A 25,499-nucleotide genomic window follows, 5' to 3' on the forward strand; every position below is an offset into this window, starting at 1 on the left:
AGGGGGTAGGGCTGGGCACCACTGGGATTGGGGGTTGGGGGGGCAGGGATCTCCCCCATAGTCCCCCCCCGACCCCTCACAGCACTGAAGCTCTGGTGCTGAAGCAGCTGCTTCAGCACCAGGGTGAGGGGCCAACCACAGAGATGCTCTGGCAGCCAGAGCATCTCTGTAGCGTCTCTGTAGAGGACCCAGCCTCTGGTTGCCTCAGGTCACGGTCCAGGACCATGCCATGCCCCATTTTTATTAACTTTGTGTTTTTTTAGACACCTGCATATCCAGGGGTCTAATTTTCTTGCAGCGCAGGGAACATTTTTTCATTCCCACACATGCCTCTTGCCCCATCTTAAAGGGGCTTGAGATTGGGCAAGAGGCATGTGTGCGCTTGTCTGGACGCACCCATGGAATTTAAAGTAAAGCATTGTTTTTTAAACATCTACAAGCAGCCATACTGTTTGATGACTGACTGAAAGATAAAATCGTTACATTAGTATGAGGGAGAATCAGAATTTTTTTTAAAAGAAGTGCAGTCTTATCTATAAATCCTCTGACTTCCATCCCCCCCCCCAAATTAGTGGTCCTTTTCTGCAAGAACAACTTTAGATGACATGGAGTGTTTATAGACTTGGACCCTGCATTTGTAGTCTGAGAACTTACTCTGTGCTTCAGTTTTACTTAATGGAGCCAAGAGGAGAACTGTTAGAGAGCTAGTTATGGCTCTTCTGATTTTCGTGTCAAGTCCTATGATTGCTGTGGACCTGGCCCACAGTCTAGGTTTCACTCCGCAGTTCTTCAGCTAGGCATGATCTCCAGAAGACCATCTGCTAGTTGGAGTTTGCCAAAGTACATTGTCTATACCCCTAAATTGGATGTGCAGCGTACTAACATAGACACTGGTTGTATGGGCATTGCACAGCATGAATAATATGGGCAACTTCTGCATATTTTGTGCTGAATAACCTAGCCCAGAAAGTGTGATAGTGTTCTATAAGGAAAAACACTATGTAAACATTAACATTACAGGACATTTGAACAAAATATAAACATGAATTGTAAAACTGATGATTTTGAGATGTACTGGCTCTTATCATTATATTTCTTAAACTTCTAATTATCTATTGCATTGCATTAAAAACATCAGTGTAATTTAGTATTTTTTATTTCCCTTAAGAAACAAATTGGATGGAGAAATGTTACACGACTGTTGGTTTTTTCCACGGATGCTGGATTCCACTTTGCTGGAGATGGAAAACTTGGTGGAATTGTTTTGCCGAATGATGGGAGGTGTCATCTGGAAAATAATTTGTACGCAATGAGCCATTACTATGTAAGTCTTAGTATGTAAACATAAACCAGACTAGTTTAATAAATTTAAAGAGATTAAGGTTGAGAGGGATCTTTAGACCATATAATCGGGCCTCTGAATACCAAACACGGCTGAATTTCACCCACTAATGTATGCTTAACTAAAACAAATCTTCCAAAGAGGCATCAGGTCTTGAGTTGAAACCCTTAAGATATGAAGAGTTTGCTGCTGTCTTTTGTAGTTTGTTCTAATAGTCAATCTTAAAGTATTTGTGCCTAATTTGTCATTTAACTTTCTATGGCTTTAGCTCGGGACAGTTTTGGTTAGGCCTTTGTAGGCTAGATAGTTGAGTCCTTTAGTCTACTTGGTGTTGCCTCATGCTGAAGGTATTTCTTTCCTGTAATCAAGTCACCTCTCAGTCCTCCTCTTGATGAGATGAACTAATTAAAAACTCATTTATGGCTAAATATATTACATGGCTAAATATATTATATCTGTGCAGTTACTTTGTCTAGTTCCTTTTTTAACCTGGCCCCAAAAGATGCTATCTGCCTTTACTGTTTCCTGTGGCAATGAGGTCCAGAACTTAACTACCATATTTCACAGTATATAGGTTGACTCCAGTTTTCCAGTACAGAAAGTTAGGATTAGGATAGGCACGGTGTATAAATCAGTAAATCAGGGCCGGGCTCTGCACTCAGCTGGTGTGGCCCCATCCCCTGCAAGCAGTGCTGCCTGGGCCGCACCAGCTGAGTGCTGAGCCCAGCCCTATCTGTCCCCATCCCCTGCGAGTGGTGCTGCCAGGCACCAAACCTAGCCTCATTCCCTGCAAGCCAGCGCTGGAGCTGGCTGCCCTCCCTGCACGATGGTGCGGAGCACAGCCTTCCCAGCCTGATTCTTTTGTGCTGCTCGAAGGGGCCAGATTTGGCACTTGGTTGGCGCAGCACAGGCAGCGCTGCTTGCCAGGGCCAGGGCTGCCTGGGTCGCACCAGCCAAGTTCTGAGCCCAGCCCCTCCGAGTGGCACAATAAAGGTGAAATGGACCAGCTGCACTGTTTGCCCCCGCACACAGACAGGAGGCAGGGAAGGCAGCCAGTTCCAATGTGCGCAGCTTCCCCTCGTGATGCACGAGTGCTGGCAGAACTGTGCATTGCAAAGCGGCAACACCCACACGGGCCTGTTGCATGCTGGCCAGGCCCTGGATATGGTATACAAGTCAGGGTGGAAATTTAAGGGTCAATATTTGGGCTTCAAACTTAGCTTTATACACCATGAAATATGGTATGTGCTGCATAAAAAAGTACTTTCTCTTGTTTCTTTTAAACTTGTCTCTTGCTAATCTCAGTGGGTTTCCTCTAGTTCTGATATTTTAGAATTTAGTGAATAACAGTTTCTTCTCTTTGATCACACCCTTTATGATTTTATAGATTTCTGTCATATCTCCCTTCAGCCTTCTCATTTACGAACTGAATGAGTCTGTGCCTTTTTAGCCTTGCCAGGTATGGCAGCTGCTCCATACTGCTGCTCATCTTGGTTGCCCTTCTCTGTTCCTTTTTCATTTTCACTATAGCCTTGTTGAGATTCAGAGACCAGAATTGTACACAGTATTCAAGATGTGGGTACAGCATGGATTAGTGTAATGGCAGGATATTTTCTGTTGCTACATACACACGCTTTACTGCAGAGTAGATTACTAACTTCAGAGTAAAGCATCACCTCCTACACGTGCAACAGGATTAGGCTGCAGTAAACTAATTTATGCTGGAGTAAGATATACTATGTTATGGTGGCATAATTTACTGCTATTAAATTCATGTGTAGATACTGACCATGGGCATAAATCGTGCCTGGTTAGCATGGGGCCAGACACCTGCCTGCCACCTAGCCACACGGCTGCACTTTCAGCACCCTCGTGTTCCAGGCAGTCCTTCTGCTCCCTGATGCCGGAGCCCAGGGCTGACCCCCTGTGGCCCTTGCCAGCCTGTCACTGTTCTGCTCTTGCTAAGATTGCTGTCTCAGAAGCACATGTAGACTATGGTGCCCAGGAGTAGTTTACTCCAGCTCAAACTGTTCTGGATTTTATTGCTTCAGATTAATTGCATGTGTAGACATACCCTTTTTTGCTTTCTTAATCACATCCAACATTTTATTGATTTCTTTGGTTGAGCTGATGTTTTTAGAGCTGGACTAAATGATCTATAAGGTCCCTTGCAGCCCCTAACATCTATCCGTAATGACTGCAAGGTCTCTTTCTTGAGTCGAGAGCTATTTCAGAACCCAGCATTGTGTGCAGATAACTGAGGTTATTTCTTACTATTCTAATCTCATATTTTTTTCCATTTTTTGCCTAGGATTCATGTCAGGCCAACTAACTTATTAATACTTGGATCATCCTACTTTCCCTTTCTGACATAGCATTAGCACTCATGAATATTTTCAGTATTCCATGATTTATTTAAAAAGAGCATCGGTGGCCAGAGTACTTCTCAGACAGATCTTCTATAACTTTGGCACCTGCTGACAGATGACATGGAATATGTTTAAGATAAGAACGTGGTTAGCAGGTATTTTTTGTGCATCTTTGGTAATTAGATCTGCTAAAAGATATAAAGGAGAATGTTTAGATTCCAAGTTTGAATTAAGCACTGTGTTTAATTTTGCAGGATTACCCCTCAATTGCTCACCTGGTACAGAAACTTAGTGAGAATAATATTCAGACAATTTTTGCTGTGACTGAGGAGTTTCAGGCAGTTTACAAGGTAAGAATAAGTGAGATTAAGCTTCTGTTTTTTACAGGGCACATCTACATGTGCAGTTAATCCAGAGCAATAAACTCCTTACAACACCAGAGTTTATTGTTCCTGGGTGTGACACTTAAACATGTGCCTGTGACTGCAGCACATTGAGCCAGGTTGGAGCAGCCCTGGCTGGCAGGGGACCCCCAAGGGTCAGCCCATCCGCCTGCCAGCCTGGGGCTGCTCTGACCCAGCTCAATGTGCTGCAGAGGGTCTGGTTGGGGCACAAATGTGCTCCAGTGTGGGGCTAGCTGGCAGGTAACCCCCACACTGAAACACCCTTGTGCCCCAGCCAGTCAGCTTCTACATATGCTTTGCTGCACATGAAAATACTCTGCAGCAGGGTAATACTTGTATTTACAAGTGATACCCTGATGTGGCATTTATTAGTTTCCTGCAACTTAATAGGGCAACATGAGTTGACACCAAGATGTTTACTGCAGAGCTAATTACGCAGCTGCAGTAAATGTCTCATGTAGATGTGCCCACATTTTCCAAACATAAGAGGTTGATTTTAATGATCCAGTCTGCAACCATCAAAACTGATTTGAAATTAAATTGTGGATAAATATAGGTGACCAGGAAAGTGGTTTTTGCCATTCAGGCTCCCTTGTTTGAGTTTGACGCATTGGGGTTGGCATGGATGACTGCCCCAAAAAGGGAGGTTGAATAGTTAGAAATATTAGTGAAGATCCTATTTTTATAAGGCTGGGGTTGGGTGAGGGTGTAGGTAGCTGATCTTTAGTATTGCCTTTTCAGAAAGTTCACTTCAAAATACTTGAGGGGGACAGGAAACAAAGTCAAAAGAAAACTGTGAAGAGGGAAAGAGCTAAGATTAAGGGTAGAGAGTGTTTGAAAACCATATGACTCTGTAACGCATGTTAATACCACTTCTGTAAATACCTCCTGGATGTAAGATTTTGCTGTTACTCATATTTTATAGTTCTACCAGCAGAACTTTGGTCATTTTTAAGTATTTTCATTAGAGGGGTGGTTTTAGGTTCATTAGTGTTATGTAGGCAAAAAAATGTTAAAAGATGGAATATGCTGTGCTGTGTACCAGCTCTCAAATATTTTGAAAGTAGATAGACAAATTGCACTGATGTCTCTAGGTCTTGCCATGATGCCATAGAATTAGAAATGATTGTGATTAATAACTGCCCAGAGGACTTGAGTTTCTTGGCTTAACACCTATATAAAATATTGTCATATCCATGAGGTATTTTCCTATTAAAATAACAAGATTGTTTATCTTCCTTTTAGTTCTGTTCAGGCTGGTATTTTTTTCCCCCTTTGTTTGTATCTTTAGTTAGTGATAGTTGATCTTTCTTTCTCTGTTTCTGATGTCACAGGAGCAAGGATCCCTCATTGTTTCAAAGAGACTTAAAAATTCTTGTGGGTGATAGCTTTTATTGGACCAACTGTGTGTTTGGCATAGACATAGGCAAGCTTTTGGGCATCACACTGCCTTTCCTTAGGCCTCTGGGAGAAAAGCAGACAGCAGAGCTAAGTAGCAGGTGGAAAAAAGCTTGAAAATGGTCTAATAAAAGCTATCACCCACAATAATTCTTGCCTTACACATTCCTGGACCATCACAGCAACATCAATTCAATATTACCAGATCATTGTTTAAGAATCATTCATAGTTATAGGGGAAAATTCAAACTCTACATAATTAATGTGAAAAGTGTAAATTTTTAATAATTGCTATAGGAATAAAAAATACCTGAAAAAATGTAGAAAGACTGCAGAACTTTGTTAAAGTAAAAGCTGTGTTAACTGGCCTTTAAGTAACCGGAGCACTCTATTAAGGGATGCTGGGGGGAGCTCACCACCACTGCGCATCCCCCCCTGGCTCCATGTATGGCCGCCACCGCATTTCCCCCCACTCTCCAGCTGAAACCCCCCCGCCCTCAGGTAACCAGAATTTTTATATAACCAGCACTCCTCCTTACCCCATGCGTGTGGGATAACAAAGCTTTTACTGCATTTCCCAAAATTTAGCGAGTAGTTTATCCTCTCATAAGTTACAGAAACTGCCAACAATTTAATCTTAGTCCTGAAAAAGTTTTAAATAATAACAGTGCCTTTTGTAGTTCAAGTTATATTTTGTTTGTGCAACTGGAACTTACTCTATCCACTTTTAATATTAAAAGGAACTGAAAAATTTGATCCCAAAATCAGCTGTAGGAACCCTGTCTGCCAACTCCAGCAACGTCATTCAGCTGATTATTGATGCATACAATGTAAGTTTGTTTTATTTACATATACATATTCGTTTCATTACATCTGCATATTCCTTTCAAACTAGCATGGCATAACGTTTTAGACATACTCCATTTTTTAACTTGTAGTTATGTTTAGAATAATATGCAAGTCACTCACGTTGTAGTGAAACATGCACAGTTACAATACTGGTTTCCAGTGATAAATACCAGTGCTGTCTCTGTTAAAATGTATAAAACAAATGTAAAATGAGAAAAATAGATGGTTCTACTGTATTTGTTAGAATCTTCTCAAGAAAGATTGTAATTATTACTGAACTAATAACTAACTTTTGGTTTAGTCCTTGTCTTCTGAGGTTATCTTGGAAAACAGCAAACTACCAAAAGGAGTAACAATCAATTATAAATCTTATTGCAAGAATGGAGTGAATGGCACAGGAGAAAATGGAAGGAAGTGTTCTAATATTTCAATTGGAGATGAGGTAAATATATATACATTTGGAGTATAGAAGACATTTAACTGTCCATCTGACTTAATGTACATTGTTAATATCTGATGAAATATATGAGAACTTCTGCTTTGAAAATGTGTCAGATATTTTATTTTTTTTAGTACTTTAAGACAGAGCTCCTTTTAGAACTAATGTGGGAATCGGTTTATTTTGCTTACAGGTTAAATTTGAGATAAGTGTAACAGCTAATGAGTGTCCAAAGAAAGGGCAAAATGAAACTATTAAAATTAAACCACTGGGTTTCACTGAAGAAGTGGAAATAAATCTTCAATTCATCTGTGAATGTCAGTGTCAAAATGAGGGAGAAGCTAATAGTCCTGACTGCCATGAAGGAAACGGGACATTTGAGTGTGGTGCTTGCAGGTAAATGGGTAAATGGAAATGTCTTTTTAGGCAAGGGAGAAATGTAAGTGAGGCATTTCTTTTTTCGACCAGGCTTTTTTATGATGATCATCTTACCAGGAATTAACACTGCAGTCATTCTCTATTGTAGTGTTGTGATACCCTATCTTGCCTCCAGAAATAGTCACATGGAAATAGTAGAACTATTAGTAATGTACTGCTAAGCATGAGTTCAAGTATTAGAACCTGGTCTTAGTCTTTCATAGGATTTGAAGGTTTTCCTGTTTTGTTTTGTTTTTACTTTAAAGATTCATTTAATATGAAAATACAGCAAGGAAATAGAGGCACCAAAAAAGCAAGCGCTAAGATCTCCTGGTTGCCTAAGACCTGGAGAAGGTTTGTAGAGCACCAGGGCCAAATGCCCTGCTGTCTGTCCCTTTGTAGCTCCAAAAAGTGCCATATGGAAAAGGCAGCAATAGGATCTCGTAGACCAGAGCATATCAAATACCTGGACCAATTAAGGTCTGCTGATCCAAGTCCCTTGGCACCAGAAGAGAGCTTCCATACCCAGAGGAAGAAAAGTCCACATTTTTGGTGTCTGGCACAGGCCAGGACCATGTCACCAAGCCCATCATTCACACACAGCAATCTACAGTGCAGCCGCTGCTTGTACCCTAGTTGGTCTTGCCATGCATCACAGTTTTCTGGCACTAAGTACCAGTACTGCTTTCTCTGTCCTTGTTGGCATCAAACCCTACCACCAGACCTTTTGGCACTGCTCATTGATACAGCATCCACTGCATCTCACTATAGCACCAGAGATCCTGCTGTTCCTGTTGCCAGGAGTCCTGTCATTAAAGTCTTCATGGAAACAACTGTACCTAACATCTACCATTGTGCCAGTATCTATCCAATGCATTCTAGAATTGGCTCAATATCCACTCTTGCCTTTGCGACTTGAGGCCCACATCTGTCCACAGAACCAATCCAATGTTCTAATTGCTTAAAAACAGGTTCCAGAGATGTATTGATCCTTTCTGCTTCCACTTCCATGGGGTGCTCTGGCCCTGAGGGATATTCATCTCTGCAAGAAGAAGCAAGTCAATTGTCTACTTCCTCTGGCCCTCTGCCTCAATCCATTCCTTCAACAGAGGAACTTGGAATTTCCCAGGTCTCCTCAGTAGGATCTCAAACTCTTCACAGAAGATTTTTGTCAAAACACCAGGGCATTCAGTAAGGGACATTTAACAATAATCTGGCCCTTAGAAAGTAATTCTTCCAATCAGTCAGTCTATACTACAGTCAGTCCACAAACTTTGGAACTCTCCAACATCAGTCTTGTCATTATGCTTTTTTACAGACAAGAAATATAGAGTTCCGCCAAAAGACACAAAGTTTTTCTACTTAAATTCATCTCTTTCATCATTGGGGGTAGTGGAAGGAGTCAGTTAAAAATTGAGATGTGTCAGGATGCCGCCAAGAGAGAAGAATCGTAGACCTCTAGCAAAAGGGTCTACTAAGCAAGCTTACAGTTTCACGTCATAAACTATCGAGTCTAACTGGCCAGATATATCTTCCAATTACATAACTGTAATAGCTGCTTTTGTAGACATGTTGTCCTCTGCTTTCAAAGACTCCTTCCTTTCAGTCATATCAGAAGGAAAAATGGCTCTGCAAGCTCCCTTGGTGGCAGTGGTATTGTGTTCTGTGGTGAGAAGTTTAAGCACTAGTAGGCCATCATGAGACTCTTGAGCTCTGGGCTTCTTAAAGAGGCTCACACCTCGGTGGAAGGCAGCACTGAGCTATACAGATGAGGATTGAAGGATCTCTCTTGAGTGTGTAACCCAACCTCTTCAAGACCCAAGCCCCATTTCCACCAGTTCCAGACCCACAAGTGCCCTCCAGTGGACCTATCACTTACCCCAGCATCTGCCTCCTCTCACTACTGTAGGCCTTCCAAAAATAGGTGGAGACTCTGTGGGTAGCACCAATCCTCTCCATCCTTTCTCCTACTGTGAGCACTTAAGAAAGCAAGGGCTCTGACACTGGTCATAAGAGATGTCCTCTGAAAGCTTGGCTGCTTTCCTGTAAGTATGGACCAGTATTACAGATAAATGGATCACAGACACAGTCATAAATGGCTGCACCATTGAAGTAGCTGTTCTTTTGTCTCCAGATCCCACCTGTCACCTCTGGGGTGTAGAATGTGCTCTGGCCCACCTGAGAGGAAAACAGACTATATACCCTGTACTTTTCTATCTTTGGAAAGGAAAGAAGGATGGAGACTGAACATGGACTTAAGAAACCTAAATGAGAATACTCTGCAAGCTCAAGATGGTCACAGTAGCAACCATAATTCTGTCTCTGTGATAAGGGAAACTGGCAACCTACAGGATGCTTATTTTTATATTAGTGTCCACATTTCATGTGGGCAATACCTAGCCCTTGTTATGGCTCAGAACCAGAAGGTCCTGGGCCTTATACTCCTGTTGCCCCAGTTCTTTATGAAAGTTCTGCAGTAGTGGTCATGCATCTCACAAAAGTAGGGACTGCAGTCTCCTCACCTGCACAACCAATGCCTGACAGCAGAATGCTTATCAATGAAACTACCAACAACTATGGATCTCTTCTTATTCAGCAAAAAATTGATCCTAATTCCTGTTCTGTCAATAGGTCAGGGGGTATTAGGACACAATAGCAGACATGGTATTCCTCCCACAATAGCACTTCTGTGCCATTAAAAAAAAGATCCTTGAGCTAGAAGGGCTGCCAAGAAACTAAGATGGTGCTTCTCACTCCTTGGACACATACTGTCCTCCTGTACCTTTGTAATGACAGATGTCAAATTTTGCAACTCATCATAAAGCTACAGCAAAACTAAAACCAAGTCATGGGGTTAGCATCAGATTAGCCCAAGGCAGCCCTGATTTCAGGACCTCCCACACTTATCAGTTGCATTTATTGGTGTCAGAGTGTTTCCCTGCCTGTTTTCCAAGGCAGTGGCAGAGTACACTACCCAAACCTGCATTTGTTCTGCCTTACTGCCCAGGTGCCAGATGGATTTTGCAGCTAGAAGAATCTGTTTTACCTCCCTTTATAAACATGGGGAAGTTTCCAAGAGGTACACTTACCTTGTGTAATAGCTCAGATTTTCCATGCAGTCCCAAAACATGAGATTTCTCCAATACTATTGGATTTCGCCAATACTGTTCTCAATCCTAAATATTTTAGGCTACTAACTGGAACTGAGGAGCCCATATCTATCCCTCGGTTTAGTTAAGGTCCATTTTGCAGCAGTTTTTGCCCCCTCCCATCTCCTACCATATACGTCACCCGTTGAAGGGTGACTGCTTTTCTCCCACTATCTCATTGAAGTTACTGAAAGGGTTGGTAAAGGTCTTCCCTTGTGTCAGTGACCTAGTCCTTCAGTGGGACTTGAATCTGGTCTTTACACAGTACCAATGCAGCCACCATTTGAGCCAGTATCATTCTGCTGTCTCCCACATCTGTATGTGAAGGCTGCCTGCTAGCAGTGATCATCTCAGCCAGGTAAGTTAGTAAGATAAAAGCCATAATGGACATATCCACTATTTATGGCCCTCTGTCCAGACAAAGCAGTCCTTTACTTCCACATTCCAAATTCCTGTCCAAGTTTGTTTATGAGTTCCATCTTAGGAGCCATATTTCATCACCAGATTTTTCCCAAAGCTGCACAATTCAGGATTTGAAACCATGCTTCACATTTTGACTATGAAGAGAGCAATACTCCAGTCATTCTTGGAAGAGATTCAAAGTCCCACCTCCAGATATTGTGGGTTGTTTTGGAGTCACCAATATGTGGACATGTGTGTGAGAACAACTATTTGAAGGAGAAAAGGAAGTTTCATACCAGTAATGGAGTTCTTCAGGAGGCTGTCCACATTCAACCTCCCCCACCAGTTTCTTCTCATCATTGGAGGCTTTAAAATTTGAGGTTGTAAAGAAATGGAGAAGCCGTTACGTCCTTCATTCCTAGGGTGTGAAACGGTAAACAGAAGGGGCTAGGAGCAGTCTATACAAGTTGAAACAAATTGCAAAGTTGTTTTTCCTTCCTGCCTAGCTTCTTAACATATCATTATTAATTACAGTTAAAAGCAGTACAACATACTGATCTGTAGAAAGATTTAATGATCATATTAAATGTAGGACTTAATTTTGCTAGCATATGGATTCTATTTATGGTGGAAGATTGCACTGAGTGATTGCAGAACTGGGGTATGCCTCTTCAACTGCTAACCATTCGGAAAGGAAGAAGTTAGTTGTTAGTCTAGTTACTGGATAAATCACGTCATTTTTCAAGCATTTCTCCATTCTTTTTGAGTAAAGAAAGCTAAGCCCATCCTTATGCATCATGCATCACATCTGCCATTTCTATGGCTTCTTGAAACAGGGTTAAGAATATTCTCCTGCTTTTTTACCACACTTCAATGATTTCTATTAGCACTTTTAATATTTCTTCTCTAATTTAAGTCTGTCAGTTCTGAAAATCCCAAGACCCTTTTCATTAATCTTTTTGCGCTGATTTGCAGAAATACAGAGGTTCTACAATTCTGAAAATTCATGCTCAGCTGGTGTTTTTGAGAGAATTTTTACTTGGCAGAAAGATTCAGTAAGACAGACAGACAACAGTTGCCACAGCAAATAGCTGCTGGAATTCTAAAAATAATTAGACTGTTCGAGTGACAGTAGCTATGGAGGCATGTTGTTGAGATCACAACCCCCAGCTTTTCATCTGGAGAAAGCAAAGAGTGTAGAAATTGCTTTATGGCATGATTAAATCCAGTAAGTCCCAATAATTCTTATGCAAGTATCAGCTAGTATCTATTTCAAAACCTGATCTACAGCATTTCTTCTAGGAATCAAAGCTTTGAATGCTGCCTCTTAGCTTAATGGATCTCTTTATTTTATGTATTATTGTATGGAAACATTTTCAGTTACCTGTGTTTTATTCAATCTAAAATCTTCAGCATATTTTTTAATCTTATAGATGTAATGAAGGACGTATTGGAAGACTCTGTGAATGCAGCACAGATGAAGTAAATAGTGAAGATATGGATGCTTACTGTAGAAGAGAGAACAGTACAGAAATATGCAGTAATAATGGAGAATGCATTTGTGGACAGTGTGTGTGCAAGAAAAGGGAAAATACCAATGAAGTCTATTCTGGAAAATATTGCGAATGTGATAACTTCAACTGTGATAGATCAAATGGCTTGATTTGTGGAGGTGAGAGATGAGTTGATAGTTCTACAGAAAACTGGCTACACACTGCAGGGTGAAACTGCAGTTTAATGAAATAGTGGCTTAAAGGATATGATAAAGAGATACAGAACTATAGAATCTGTCCAGGTTGATAGTGGATGCAGGTACAACCTAATGGTCCTTTTCTTCTAACCCAAGGGTGTATGTTATCCATTGATAACATTTAATAAAATTTCAGATAAATACCTTTCCTGCCACCACAGTTCCAATCTATGACAAAATAAATTTGACAAGTGTTATGAGAATTTCATATAGAGTACTTTTGCCTTTTAAAAAACAATAAAAAAAAATTATTGTACATCCTACAAGTCTGACAATACCTACGGTAAGTAACCAGACATTGTATGTCTTAAAACTGAACAATGACAATAGCAGGATAACCTCATGTACATAAAAGGAATTAGGAATCTTAGCCTGCTTACTAGCGATCACTGTTCATGCCACACAAATTACAATTACAATTGGTAACTTCTTGGTATAATGCCATGGACTCAGACTTTGTGTTTGAATTCAGACTCCTGTCCTGAAGTTGAGCACAAATGGCAAGTTTGAAGAGGGAGCTATGTTATTTACTGTGGCCACTTCTACATGAGACACTGATTGCAGTAGCCTGAAACTACCAAGCAGTAGTGTTGCATGGCAGAAACTGTGACGCAACTCTACTGCACAGTAACTGGAGTTACCACACAGTCATTTAGTACTTGTTTATACAAATACTTAAATGACTGCGCAGTAACAACTGACCAGTCAGCATCTCATGTAGACGTGGCCTGTGTATTTGTAAAAGCATCTAACACAAAGGGGCCCAAATCTGGTAGAGGGTCCTAAGGACTACCAAAATGTAAGTGTTAAATTACAATTATAGCAAAGTTTGCACTGACATTCATGTGCTAGTTGTATGCTGTTATCTGTTGTAGAGAGCCCTTTGTTTATATTTCTGTCAGGGAACTTTCACCAGCCTTTTACATTTTGAAAAGAAATTCAGATGGAAGGAGTTGGGCAAAAAAAAATTATTTAAACAGAACTCTCTAAAAAATATTAAAATTATATTCTATATTTCCTTTCTTCATCTTTATTTTTTCCTGGCTTATATTTCTTAAACCTATATACTGGTGTCAAGCATTAGTTAATGTTTCTCAGTATCAAAAAAAGTATGCACTCTTTACTGAACTTCACATTACTAAAATACCTTTTTAATATGTAGGAAATGGCATCTGCAAATGTAGAGTGTGCGAGTGTTACCCCAACTACACTGGCAGTGCTTGCGACTGTTCATTGGATACATCCACGTGTATGGCTTCCAATGGACAAATCTGCAATGGAAGAGGAACTTGTGAATGTGGAACCTGTAATTGCACAGATCCCAAATTTCAAGGTCCCACATGTGAGATGTGTCAGACCTGTCTTGGTGTCTGTGCAGAGCATAAGTAAGTGTCTATACAACAAAAATATTAAGCTTTTAGAGATGTGGTATGTGGGTTTGGACAGAAGTAATAATTGAAACATTTCAAAAGCTTTTGAAACGTTTCAGAGATCTGGCTGTACAGATGGACAAGCCCTTTGACGTATTCCAAAAGCAGTTGAAGTGCTCCAAAATAGTACCTCTTGAAATGTGGCACTGTCTTTCAGTATTTCAGTTCTTGTTACACAAGCAGGGGGATGGGGGACCCAGAGATCTTCCAGACTCCTCCCCCCTCCATGTGCCAACATGGAAATACTAAACATTTCCCTTATGAACATGTTTAAAAGTAGTGTTTCTAATCTGTGTTTCATCAGGGACTGCGTTCAATGCAAAGCTTTCCGAAAGGGAGAAAAGAAAGAAACTTGTTCTCAGGAGTGCTCATATTTCAACATGACATTGGTTGAAAGTCGAGACAAATTGCCACAGCCTAACCAGCCCGATCCACTGTCTCACTGTAAAGAGAAAGATGTTGATGACTGTTGGTTCTACTTCACATACTCTGTCAACTCAAACAACGAGCCCATTGTCCACGTAGTGGACACACCAGGTACAAACCCCTTATTGTAGATGCGTCTTTCACCTTTGTTGTCAACTGAGTCTCTTTGGTGCTCAAAGTTGGATTGATTCACCTTGTTTGAAGATTCAGACTATAGCCAAGCATGAGTTTTGGCTCTCTGACTGGAAACTGGGGATGCCCGAGATGTACATGAGTTTGTTTGCTGGCTCTTAGCCTGGCTGACAGATTTGCTCCAAAAGCACACACAACACTTACCTACGTTTTAGGTTTTTTTCCCCCTTTATTGACATAATTTAGTCTTACATAATACCCTGTAATCAAGTCTTGTATATCTTAGTACACATCCTTCTAGTGTGGTTTATGTTAAAAAATGTTCTGTTACAGGTTACCTCAAAAAGTGTGCAGGTTAAACTAAGTGATCCTCTCTGGACTTGTGAGCTGTGAAGTTGCACTGCCTTGTCTCTCCTTGCCAAGATCCACGTTGATGCATGCTTCAGGCAGAGGCATGAGTCAGTGCAAAATCCAACACAAAGAAGCAGGTCCCCATGTGGGAGCATGGAGTGCTAGGGATTTCCTAGCTCCTCCACTGCCTCACAGTGGGACCTGCACCTCTACGTGCTGCAAAGATCAACACAGGACCTGATGTGGGGCAGCTGAGGACCTGGGGGGGTCCCTGAGCAAGCGGAACATTACCCCTTGTCGCACACTGGACAAGGAGAAATGTATGTGTTGCCCAGTATAGTGGATCAGCTGTGGTTTGGTGATGCCTGCTTCTACTCAAATAGTCTTATTTATTTCATACCAGCTCATACTGTACTCAGCCCAGTTATATTCAAGGGTGGTTGTGAGTGGCCACTTATTGAATTAATCCATAATTTTCAGATCTCCTTGAGGTTCTTCCTGGAAAGATTAACTAGCAGAAGACAAACTGCATTAACTATGGTTTGATTAACTTTTTACCTTTTACCAGGAAATTGGCTAGTTTAGATTACTGAATAGATGGTTTACTGTTTAATGAAGCTAATGTCTCTGCAAAAAAGGCCAACTTTCATATGTAGCAGTAATCTCCTGATTTGAGGTAGTAGCCTATAATCAAGTATAATTTTTATTAATTTCATGTAAGAGGCATAGAGCCATGTCTCATCCAACAGAACTCAAGTTGATCAATTAGATAAGATCAGTATTCTAGCTAATCCAGTGGCTTCCACCATCATAAATATGTTAATCCCCATAAAATGCATACAATGCTGCAGTTTTTAAAAAAATCCCTTCCTTACCTCACCTGTTTATTCCCTAAATTATGCACATTGTTTTCTTATCTGGCTTTCTAAATGTTCCTCTATTATGAGAAATTATTGCATATTTGGGTAATGCCTTCACATTCAATTTTTCCTTTGTTCTTCTGGCTTGGGATAGCATATTTCCTAATGTGTCACTGTCCTGTAGTTCTAAGCACTGTATACTTTGTAAAGTCTCTTTTGCGATTTTTTTTTTATGCATTTATTTGTAGTTTTACATGAAAATATCATCTCCTAGTTTAACAAGGCTGATGATCAGATTGAAGAAGTCTCATAAATATCCCAAGCCTTTTATGTCAGGGCATCATGATGTTACAATTAGCAATATTTTTGCATTTTGCCTATCTGGAGTAGAAACTGAACCAAGTAAGATATGAAACTGAAACTGTTTTATAAAAAATACCTATTTGGAATCTTGCATAAAGATTCTCATACCCCCACTTTTATCGTATGTCTCTTGATTGTTTAAAATACAGTTTTCAACAGTCAGGCATAGCCTGAAAAGATAACCTAATAGCTTCAATCAGTATACAATTCTTAGTTATGTGTGAAATTGGTCAGCAGAACCTTAAATTCAAACTTGCTTTTCATTGATTTTTGGGTCTCAAAACTTAAAAATAGGATCACAGATAATGTTATAGAAGGTCTGTTTTGGGTAACTACTGGGATGGGAGAAATTATAAGCATTTCTCTTCACAAACTTGAGGCTCAGAATATTCTTTTCAGTACACCGTGCACTTAAATAGTTCCACTCGTGTTGACTTACATTGTGCAAGCTATACAGCAATTATTCTATTTTTCAGAATGCCCCACTGGTCCTGACATCATTCCTATTGTAGCTGGTGTGGTTGCAGGAATTGTTCTAATTGGCCTTGCTTTATTACTGATTTGGAAACTACTTATGATCATTCATGACAGAAGAGAATTTGCTAAGTTTGAAAAGGAAAAGATGAATGCAAAATGGGACACGGTGAGTCAATGGAACTTTTAAATTCTAGAAAACTACTGTGGTGGTTATGGGAAGTACACAGTTTTTTCTTGTGTCCCAGATATCTCAAGGTGCTCCTAGAAAGGAAAAAATAGGAATACAAAAAAACCCTTATTTATAGTTTGTCTTGAACGTGACCTATATGTGTTATCTATGACAATTAATTACGAAGGAGCATCTCTCCTTGTAAAAATGTTACCTAGCTATATAAAGCAGCGTTTGCTCAAAAATTCAGGTCAGAGTTCTAAATAGTTAATTAATTTGTTGTAGTGTTATAGAAAAGGAAACAAACTACAGCAATAATGCTAGAACAGTGCCAGTTGGTTGCAATTGCCATACTTTCTTGCATATAACACACCCCTGAATATAAACACATCTATTTGTAGAAGGCCTTAAGAAGGGAAAAAAGTCATACCATGGAATGCATAGGTCTGGGGTTTTTCCAGGGGTGGAGGCCACATGCCAGGACTGGGGGTTGAGGGCATCAGAGAACCAAATATTCAGACAACTTTCATTAAAAGTTGTAGGGAGTTGCATGTGGAAAAGTAAAATGCCATCCTGTTTTGCAAGGAGATTTTTAATATCATGTATGTTAATGTTTTGGGGGAGAAGTCAGTAACTGTACTGACTCAAAATATTTACACTGAACTCTTACAGTAACAGACAGCCATGTGCATTTGAAAAGCAGATTTATGGTTTGGTCGCTCCCGTAGAATAATTTAGGAGGCCTTTATTTTTGAAGACTTGAAAGGTTTTAAGATTTGTATGTATTTGTTTTGCAATGTCAAAGAGTTCTGAGAGGGAATTACTAACATAACTTTCCTTTACACATCAGCATGACCTTTCCTTTTTTGTGCGCTAGTTGAGAATGTTTCTCTCTTTCTCCTGTTGAATTATGCGACATTGACCATTTCTTTTACTTCAGCAAGAAAATCCAATATACAAGAGTCCTATTAATAATTTCAAGAATCCAAACTATGGACGTAAAGCTGGTCTCTAAGTCTCAGTTTGTATTTTCTTTCATTTTCTTCCTTTTTTCTTTTGCATGCAACTTCTCTTCAAACTCACTGTGTGTCGCTGTCCATTAATCATAGTTTGAGTCTTACTCAGTTTATCCATGGCTGCTTCAATTCTGAAATGTCAGAATTGGCTTCTTTACTAATGTCAACTTTTTTGAAAAACTCAGTTTATATGTGAAGAAGGATATTATTTACTTTTATATATAATAAGTATATGCTTTGAATTGGTGGATAAAGTAGAATCTCTTTGGTCTTCTCTACACTAGAGATTTTTACCTTGAGTCAACTGATTGCCAGTTAACCAGAGGTTAACTTATTGGTAATGACTGATCTGAGCACACTTCATAAGTTTTTCCAGGATGCAGATATTTGGTGGCTTCACTTGAATAGTTTTGAGGGAGCATCCTAATTAGTCTTTACAGGATAACTGACAATAAAAACAATAAAAGTTAACCTGACTACAATTAAAACCCTGTATAAATATAATACGTTCCTTATGAATTAAGTATAGTATTTATTCTCATTCTAATTTTTATCAGTCATCATCAGCATAATCCCTGGGCTCTCAGCCTCATAACTTTGTGTTATTCTTGGGAAGAACGATTATAGTGATGAGGTAGTGTCATAGAAAGATTTTTGCTTTGCAAGGTCTCCAAAACCTATCCATTTTCACTACAGAAACCTTTCCCAATCCCTGATTACTTCTCCTCTAATATTGCAACCTGTGTCTTCCTGAATACTCACCTTAAACAGCACTCCCCTCACCATATTTTTTTCAGTCTGTTTGGAAGCAAGCTGTGAAAGTGATTTGCTTGTCACTGACCACATCTAATTCCATTTCCAAACACTGCTTAGGTGTTTTTATGTTTTCTGAATGAAATAAGATTCCTTTTCTTCCACCATAAGGCTTTACGTAAAGCATCTCCTGGATCCTACCTTGTTCTTCTTTTGTTCTGCTACATCTCTGCCCTCTTCTTTGTGCACAAGCTAAACACTGAACCAGTGTTTTAGTGGCCTCTTGTTCTCTGTTCGAGACTGCAGGAACCGTAGCCGCGTATATTGGCTGTCCTTTAAATTCTCTATCACAAGTATACTTGTGATAACCAAGTAGAATTATGCATCTTCTAACTGTATGAACTACAAACCAGTGAAATATGAAGGCCACAAATGAAAAAAAATACTTCTGTAGCTAAGAAGCAAAAAGGGTTCGTGATTTAATATATTACTCAACTCCATTATCTGGCAGCATGTTCTATCATATCCAATCAGCCAGAACATTTGTGGGAGCCAGGCTAGGGAAGTTGAAAACTGGAAGATTTTATTAATTGCTTAATATATAGGATCTTTAAATACAAAGAGCAGGCCAGATATGAATGTAAATTAGTTGCATTTTTCTGTTAGAATACATATAACTCAGAAAGCAAAAAAAATGGAATTCCGTTAATCTTTTTAAGAAAAAATCCATTATTGAGCTAATAGATAAACCTTGAGCTTCTTAGTTGGTAGAGTGGCTATTAAGCAGGAAAGTAAAACTAGGCTTTAATCCAGTGTTGAAAACCACATGATCAGACCCCCAAAAACCTGCATCCAGTCCTACTGAAAGCTAAGAGGTTTCACAAAGGCCTGCTGATGCACTTCACAAGTTAATATCAAAGCACAATCATTCAAAGGAACAATGTAATTCATTTCTACTATAGACATACTGTATGAAAAGCTAAAATTTTTTGATTTCTTTTTGTGAAACTCTGCATGATGTTTTAATTTAGGAGGGCATGTGGTAGAGACGGTGTATTTGCTAATTTTGCATGATAAACATGCTTGTTTGAATTTTTACCATCTTTTTAATACATTTTTTAAAACAAACATCTGTCTCAGAAGACAGGCTCATCTGTGGAACTCTACAGTTAAATGGATAGTAAGGGATAACTCTTAACATTTTAGTAGGGCAGGACTTCTTGTGGCCAGGATGGTCCATGGAATATGTGTGAAGAAAGGATTTTTGGGGTCATATCTTTTATTGGACTGACTGCATAGTTGGGAATGAAGTGAGTCAAGGTTTCAGACACAAACTGCCCTTCCTCAGATCTTTATAGCAGCTGAAGACGTGAGTTGTTGCTCACAATTAGCGGTCTGCCCAACTCGAGGCGGCAGCAGCCAATTTCATGGACAGAACACAGGGCTGGCCATTTTCACAGGCTTATCATGGTGCCTCCCCTTCCCCCTCCCCTTCCCCCAGCCCCTCACACCTCTGACTGGCTGAGGGACTCCCCCTCCCTCTAGTACCCTCTTTCCCCCCCATCAATGGTTGGCTGAGAGGGCTGTCCGTCATGCAACCTTGTCTACTGCCACTGATTCACTGATATTTAGGCCACCTTAGACCCAGGATTGTTTTGTTTTTACAGCTTTTTAAATGTTTAAGAAATGTTCATATTACTTCCGGCATTGCAGAATTTGATAATTACTTCTTATAAAGCAAAGTAGGCTATTTACATACACATTCAAGTACTTCCTGTGACTGTAGGGCATGGTTCTGGAAAAAATGTTGCACAAAGTGCTTTCCTCCTCCCTTTACAAAAAGTGTTATGAACTGTAAAGATTTCAGGTGACTGTTCAGCCTTCAAATCAGCATGTATGGTTCCCAGATATGGAGGAAAACATGTGACATATACCTATAATAAAATTGTGCTCTAACCCTTTGCTTTTATTAGCTGAGCATGCATTTTATTTGAGCTAAAGTTGTTGTGTATGGAAACAATGCAGATAAATAAATGATAACTTCTTAAAATAATTTTTACATTTTCCACAAATGCAGTACTTCGTGTACCTTTCTATTAATATTAATCTTTCTCTTTTTTAGGGTGAAAATCCTATTTACAAGAGTGCAGTGACAACTGTGGTAAATCCTAAATATGAGGGAAAATGAACATTGCTCATATAACTTCACAACACTGTATGCAACATAGCAATTTTTGTAGTCACAGTTAGGTAGATATAGGGCAATACTGCAGTGATTTTACTAACTCATTACATATAGGTTTGTTTCCTGTGCAGGTTTTGAAAATGTACAATATGAAATTTATTTTGCAAATAAAAATAATCAGTGCCAGGGGACTGACAAAATACTTGAGACTGCATAGCCTAGTCAGCTAAGGTCACATGGTGCCTTTTTGACCTTTCCCCTCCTGTTCTGTTAAAATGTAGGCTTCTGTAGGATGCATAGATACTGCTATAGCATGACTGAGAGGGAAATGGTTAAAACAATCAGTATGAAGTCTCTGCCTAGCCATGGAGTATTAAAATTTAAGTTTTAGCTTTACAGGGACATCAGGGCTTGAGTTTGCAGACACAGTTAAAATGTAAACTAAATAGCTTCTTTTAATCTCATTTTATATTTTTCAAGTTGGTGAATAACTGGTGGTCTGTTTGCTGGATGTATCTGATTAGATCTACAGTAAGTTGAATAGGTTGGAAATGAATGATGTAAAGGACTGTGAAAAGTATGTGCATACCTATTTTTAAATTGCCAAGTAACAGCTTATGGAAGAATTGAAGGTGTTGCGAAACTTAGGAAAGGATAAAAAAAGCTTTAAAACGTGTCATTTTTCACAAAGTTGCTGCCTGGTGACTGACTTTTCTTTGTAAATTCAAGCCCTGGCTTGCAGTAGCTTGAGGTACTCAGCCAAGACACCCTCAAAATACATAAGGGCCTTAATTCATATCATGTCTTTTTTTTGGTAAGGTTTTGGTTTAAAGCCTGGTGCTTTGTCACCCTTCCTAATATTTTAATGTATTTAGTTGCAACTTCTGTAAGATTTTTTTATTGACACAAACTTTATTTCTTTCGCAGTCTTGGCTGTAAATTTGCCTTTACCCTGTAGCTGAGATTGCATAGCTTGTACTGTGACATGTCTGTCACATCTCAGTTTTGACATGTGCCATGTATATTTGCCTTTGACCATTCAGATTGCATCTGTTCCAGATTTAGTCATATTCTTGTTTTAAGTGCCTTTTTTATTTTAACAGATGTTCACTTTTTACAGTGCTGTTACTGAAGTTATTTATTAAATAAAATACCTAAAAACACCTCAAACTTGTGTCATCTTCTAATGTACTGTGTTCAAGCAACCATACAGTACGCTCACAAGGGTTAAGGGCTAACAGCAGTTTTGATAGTATAATTTCTAATGAAAAGTGTGAGAAGTCTTTTGTTTTATTCATTTTGTTAATATATTAAATTAATCCTGAAGAGTCTATTCTAGTTAATGATGACTGTTTATTTAATTATGCTCCCTTTGAACTGGCACTGTGGCACAACACACACAGTTGATAATGGGGGATAAAAAGAATTACACTAAAAATATACTGAGAAAAACCAATATTAAGAGTATTCTACGTAAAAATATTCAATTAATATCTATTTAAAAAACTCAAAATCTTTGTTTTTAGTATTATAGGGCTTTTTTACATGTGCAAGTGCCACAATGCTGTGACTTATGCAATTGTATAAGCAGCAAAATGCCATTTTCTGCACACTTATGTGCATTTCGCCACTTATACAATTGCACGTGGCACAGCACAGTACACATCAGCTCATGTGCGAAGCAGATTCATTAATCGAGTCTGCTCTGAAGTGGTGGATCTTCATCATGTCATGGGGGAAAAAAAGGTACATGTATAAATACCCATAATGTAAAGACTGGATCTGTATACAAGCCATATTTTTCTTGACTGCTAGTACTACAAGTTTCCTTTGGAACCTGGAACCTTCATGCATTTTTTCCTGTTTGTTTATTCAAGTGTGGTATCTGAAAAAGTAATAAATTTTGTTCATGCACAAGGTAGCGTATAACTTACTTTTCTTTATGCAGTGTTGACAGAAATACCACTTCTGATGTACCTCTTGCACACGAGATCAGATCCTTTTGATAAGCAGAACCCATTGGGGTTAGGGAAGTTTTGGTATCTCTTTTCCATTGCAGGGCAGTAGACCCAATCATCCCTGAGCTCTGCTTCTGCAGAGTCTCAGACCAACAGGCAGTTGTAGAAGTGGAAAAAGAAGAGTAAGTATATTATAAAGCCAGAGGGATGATTATTGTCATATATTCTAACTGGCTCTATAATATAGGCACACAGGACGTCCCAGAATTAATTCCTGTCATCTTGCACTCCTCCTCCAAAGACTTAGGGCAACCAAAGTAGCCTGCAAGGAAGTTGTCTGATCTAGTCACAGAACAGGCTAGACAACTCTGGTATTTGGATCTAATAAATCTGTCAAGTGAGCTCTATTGCCTGCTCCATCTGATAATCTCAGAATTGTGGTTAGAGCCTACTACTTGATCTGTCACAATTGTCTGCCAGCACAGAGGCTGACTAATTAATTACCAGAGGAAGGAGCTCTTCAGAAATTCTGATTCATAGCAAAAAGCCATGCATACAACATACAACCCCTCACCCCCCACAATAATCCACTAAACCAAAGTGGAGGTGGTTTTTATTTGGGCCTCCTAACTTCACCGGTGAAAATCTACTTTTCTGCAATTTAATTTATTGCCCTAAAGTATCAGAGCTATCCCTTAGTTTTCTGCATTATACCTTCCTATTATAAGGCACTGCCTTATTTTCTCACTGTACAACTTCTGTGCCCTTCTAAGGTCTCTCTCATGCACTTATTTCCCTAGTTCCAGTATTCCTGCCTCCCCCAAATTTCAATATAGCACACACAGGGTTGAGGTGTGAATTCCAACACACATGCATTGCCTCTTAACATTCAAACTTGTTGCACTGTGTAGCAATGTCCCAGTCCGTCTTTGGCTGCCATTCAGTTCATTCACTGCAGATCATAATCATAATCAGCTCCAATTATCCTTGGCAGATGCAACAACTCAAATCCTTGAAATCTGTCTTTATGGGTGAACTTTGAGATTGCCACTCACCCTGTGGCAGCTTTATCCACTTCCTCTTGGTGGCAAGCATTGGCTGATAGTTGCTGCAGTAGACACATCTATTAGGGGTTGGAATATTGGCCATTTTATGTCATGGAGCAGATTTTGTAGAACTGCTATAAACTTGTCGGTGCAAACTTTTTCAAACATCACCCACTTCCAAAGGTAACCCTTCAAGTTATAACTTCAATGTAACTCTTACTTTGTCTTTTCTTTGACATCCACAAGGTTTCCTCCTGTGGGTTTTGAATGTCTTATGTGAATTTTTGGAGTATCTTTGTAATGTGTACATTTCAAAGCCCTCCTTTTGATATATGTATGGCCACTGTCTTCCTGTTAGCCAGAAGGACATATACCAAAACCATCATCACTGATTGCTCAGTTTAACTCAGAACTCATAAGCATTTAATCCATATCTATAATGAGTTTACTATTTACATGTATGCCACCTAATAGACCAGATAATAGGGAACTGTCCCCACCTGCCAAATGAGGATACTACTCATGTTTTCTCCACTTCATTTTCCTTTTTTATTCTGCTTTATTCAGTCTTCAATCATGGAATCTCTGCCCTAGCCTGCTTATTCTGCTTCCTAGGCTTCCAGCTCCATCAGTTTCTCTGCCATGAGTAGCCTTTTCTCCAGTGACAGGTTTCTTCCAATCAAAGTTCTGCTTTTCTAGAATTTTAACTTTCATGCCCAAATGTGTAGCAACCTCTGTGGCACCGTCTCCATCGTCACCTCCAGGAAAAGAAAGAGATCCTTCTGATTCCTTCATTTGGAGTAGCAGCCCCATCCTGCCTCAAATCAGAAAAGTGCAAGATGACCACCAGGTCCATTGTTTTTTCTGATGAATGGCAGGCAGAGCACATCATGCACACATGTTTAGCAGCTGATCTTGAACTGTTCATAATTCATGCTTGCTATTTGGGCTTTCACTTAAATAAATCCATTCTTTGTTTTCATTTTAAAAGTAGAAAGCTTTAGATCTCCACACCTTTCTGAAAAAAAGCCTTTCTGAAATGCCCGTCTATCATGCTTATACCAAATGCTGTCACCATCCATCACAGCACTACATGCAAACCCCTCACTAACCCTCATTAGACTGAGGTTTTAGGGTCCTAATATGCTAGGCTCATTGTAAACCTCCAGGCTAGTTGTAAAACTATCAGTTCCATGGACTCTAGCATGTTTCTAGGGCACATGTTCTCTGCTCACAGAAATGGAACAACCTGGTCCAGTTGCCCTAGTACTGCAGGCTCTTGCTGGTTGTCCCTTAAACCCTTTTGTAGAGGCTTTGAGTTCTGTTCACTGTTTAAAGATATGTCATAATGGAAAGTTCTTTGCATTAGCTAGCACAAGAAATATACAGATCCAGACAAAAGAAACTTACCTGCACACATCATCTTGTCTTAATCTCCACACCACCCTGAAGCATTCTGTCAGGTCAAGTCAGTATTCTCTAAAGCAGGGGTGGGCAAAATATGGCCTGTGGACCACATCTGGCCTGCCAGACCATTCTATCTGGCTTGTGGGGCCTTTTAAAATTTAGAAAATATTTATCTGCTCCTGGCTTGTCAAAGATGACAAGATACAGGGGCAGTAGGGTCGTTGCTCCCACCTACATTGCCAGACCAGGGAGCACGGGACCCACAGTAGTACTCCTGGGGGGGAGGGGTGCATGTGCACGTAGGAAGGGACTGTGTGTATGTGTGTTCATAGGATGAGTCCCACACACACACATACCCCACCATACTCATGTACCCACACCCCACCTTGCACTGCCAAATAGGCCCC

At 39.7% G+C, this 25,499-nt stretch overlaps 1 protein-coding gene across 1 annotated transcript in view; it reads left to right on the top strand.

Moving 5' to 3' along the window:
• Positions 1–22,012, top strand: part of ITGB1 (integrin subunit beta 1) — a 35,032-nt gene extending 13,020 nt beyond the window's left edge. Inside the window, exons 7-16 of the mRNA XM_019529030.1 lie at positions 1,169–1,324; positions 3,966–4,061; positions 6,254–6,343; positions 6,664–6,804; positions 6,995–7,197; positions 12,203–12,441; positions 13,682–13,904; positions 14,254–14,486; positions 16,558–16,724; positions 20,619–22,012. Of these exons, the coding sequence (XP_019384575.1) occupies positions 1,169–1,324; positions 3,966–4,061; positions 6,254–6,343; positions 6,664–6,804; positions 6,995–7,197; positions 12,203–12,441; positions 13,682–13,904; positions 14,254–14,486; positions 16,558–16,724; positions 20,619–20,684 (1,614 nt within the window). The 3' untranslated portion in view covers positions 20,685–22,012. The remainder of the gene's footprint in view (positions 1–1,168; positions 1,325–3,965; positions 4,062–6,253; positions 6,344–6,663; positions 6,805–6,994; positions 7,198–12,202; positions 12,442–13,681; positions 13,905–14,253; positions 14,487–16,557; positions 16,725–20,618) is intronic.
• The last annotated feature ends 3,487 nt before the right edge of the window (positions 22,013–25,499 follow it).

Source organism: Crocodylus porosus, unplaced genomic scaffold, assembly GCF_001723895.1.
Source record: "Crocodylus porosus isolate Cpor-Errol unplaced genomic scaffold, CroPor_comp1, whole genome shotgun sequence".
NCBI classification, from domain to species: domain Eukaryota; kingdom Metazoa; phylum Chordata; order Crocodylia; family Crocodylidae; genus Crocodylus; species Crocodylus porosus.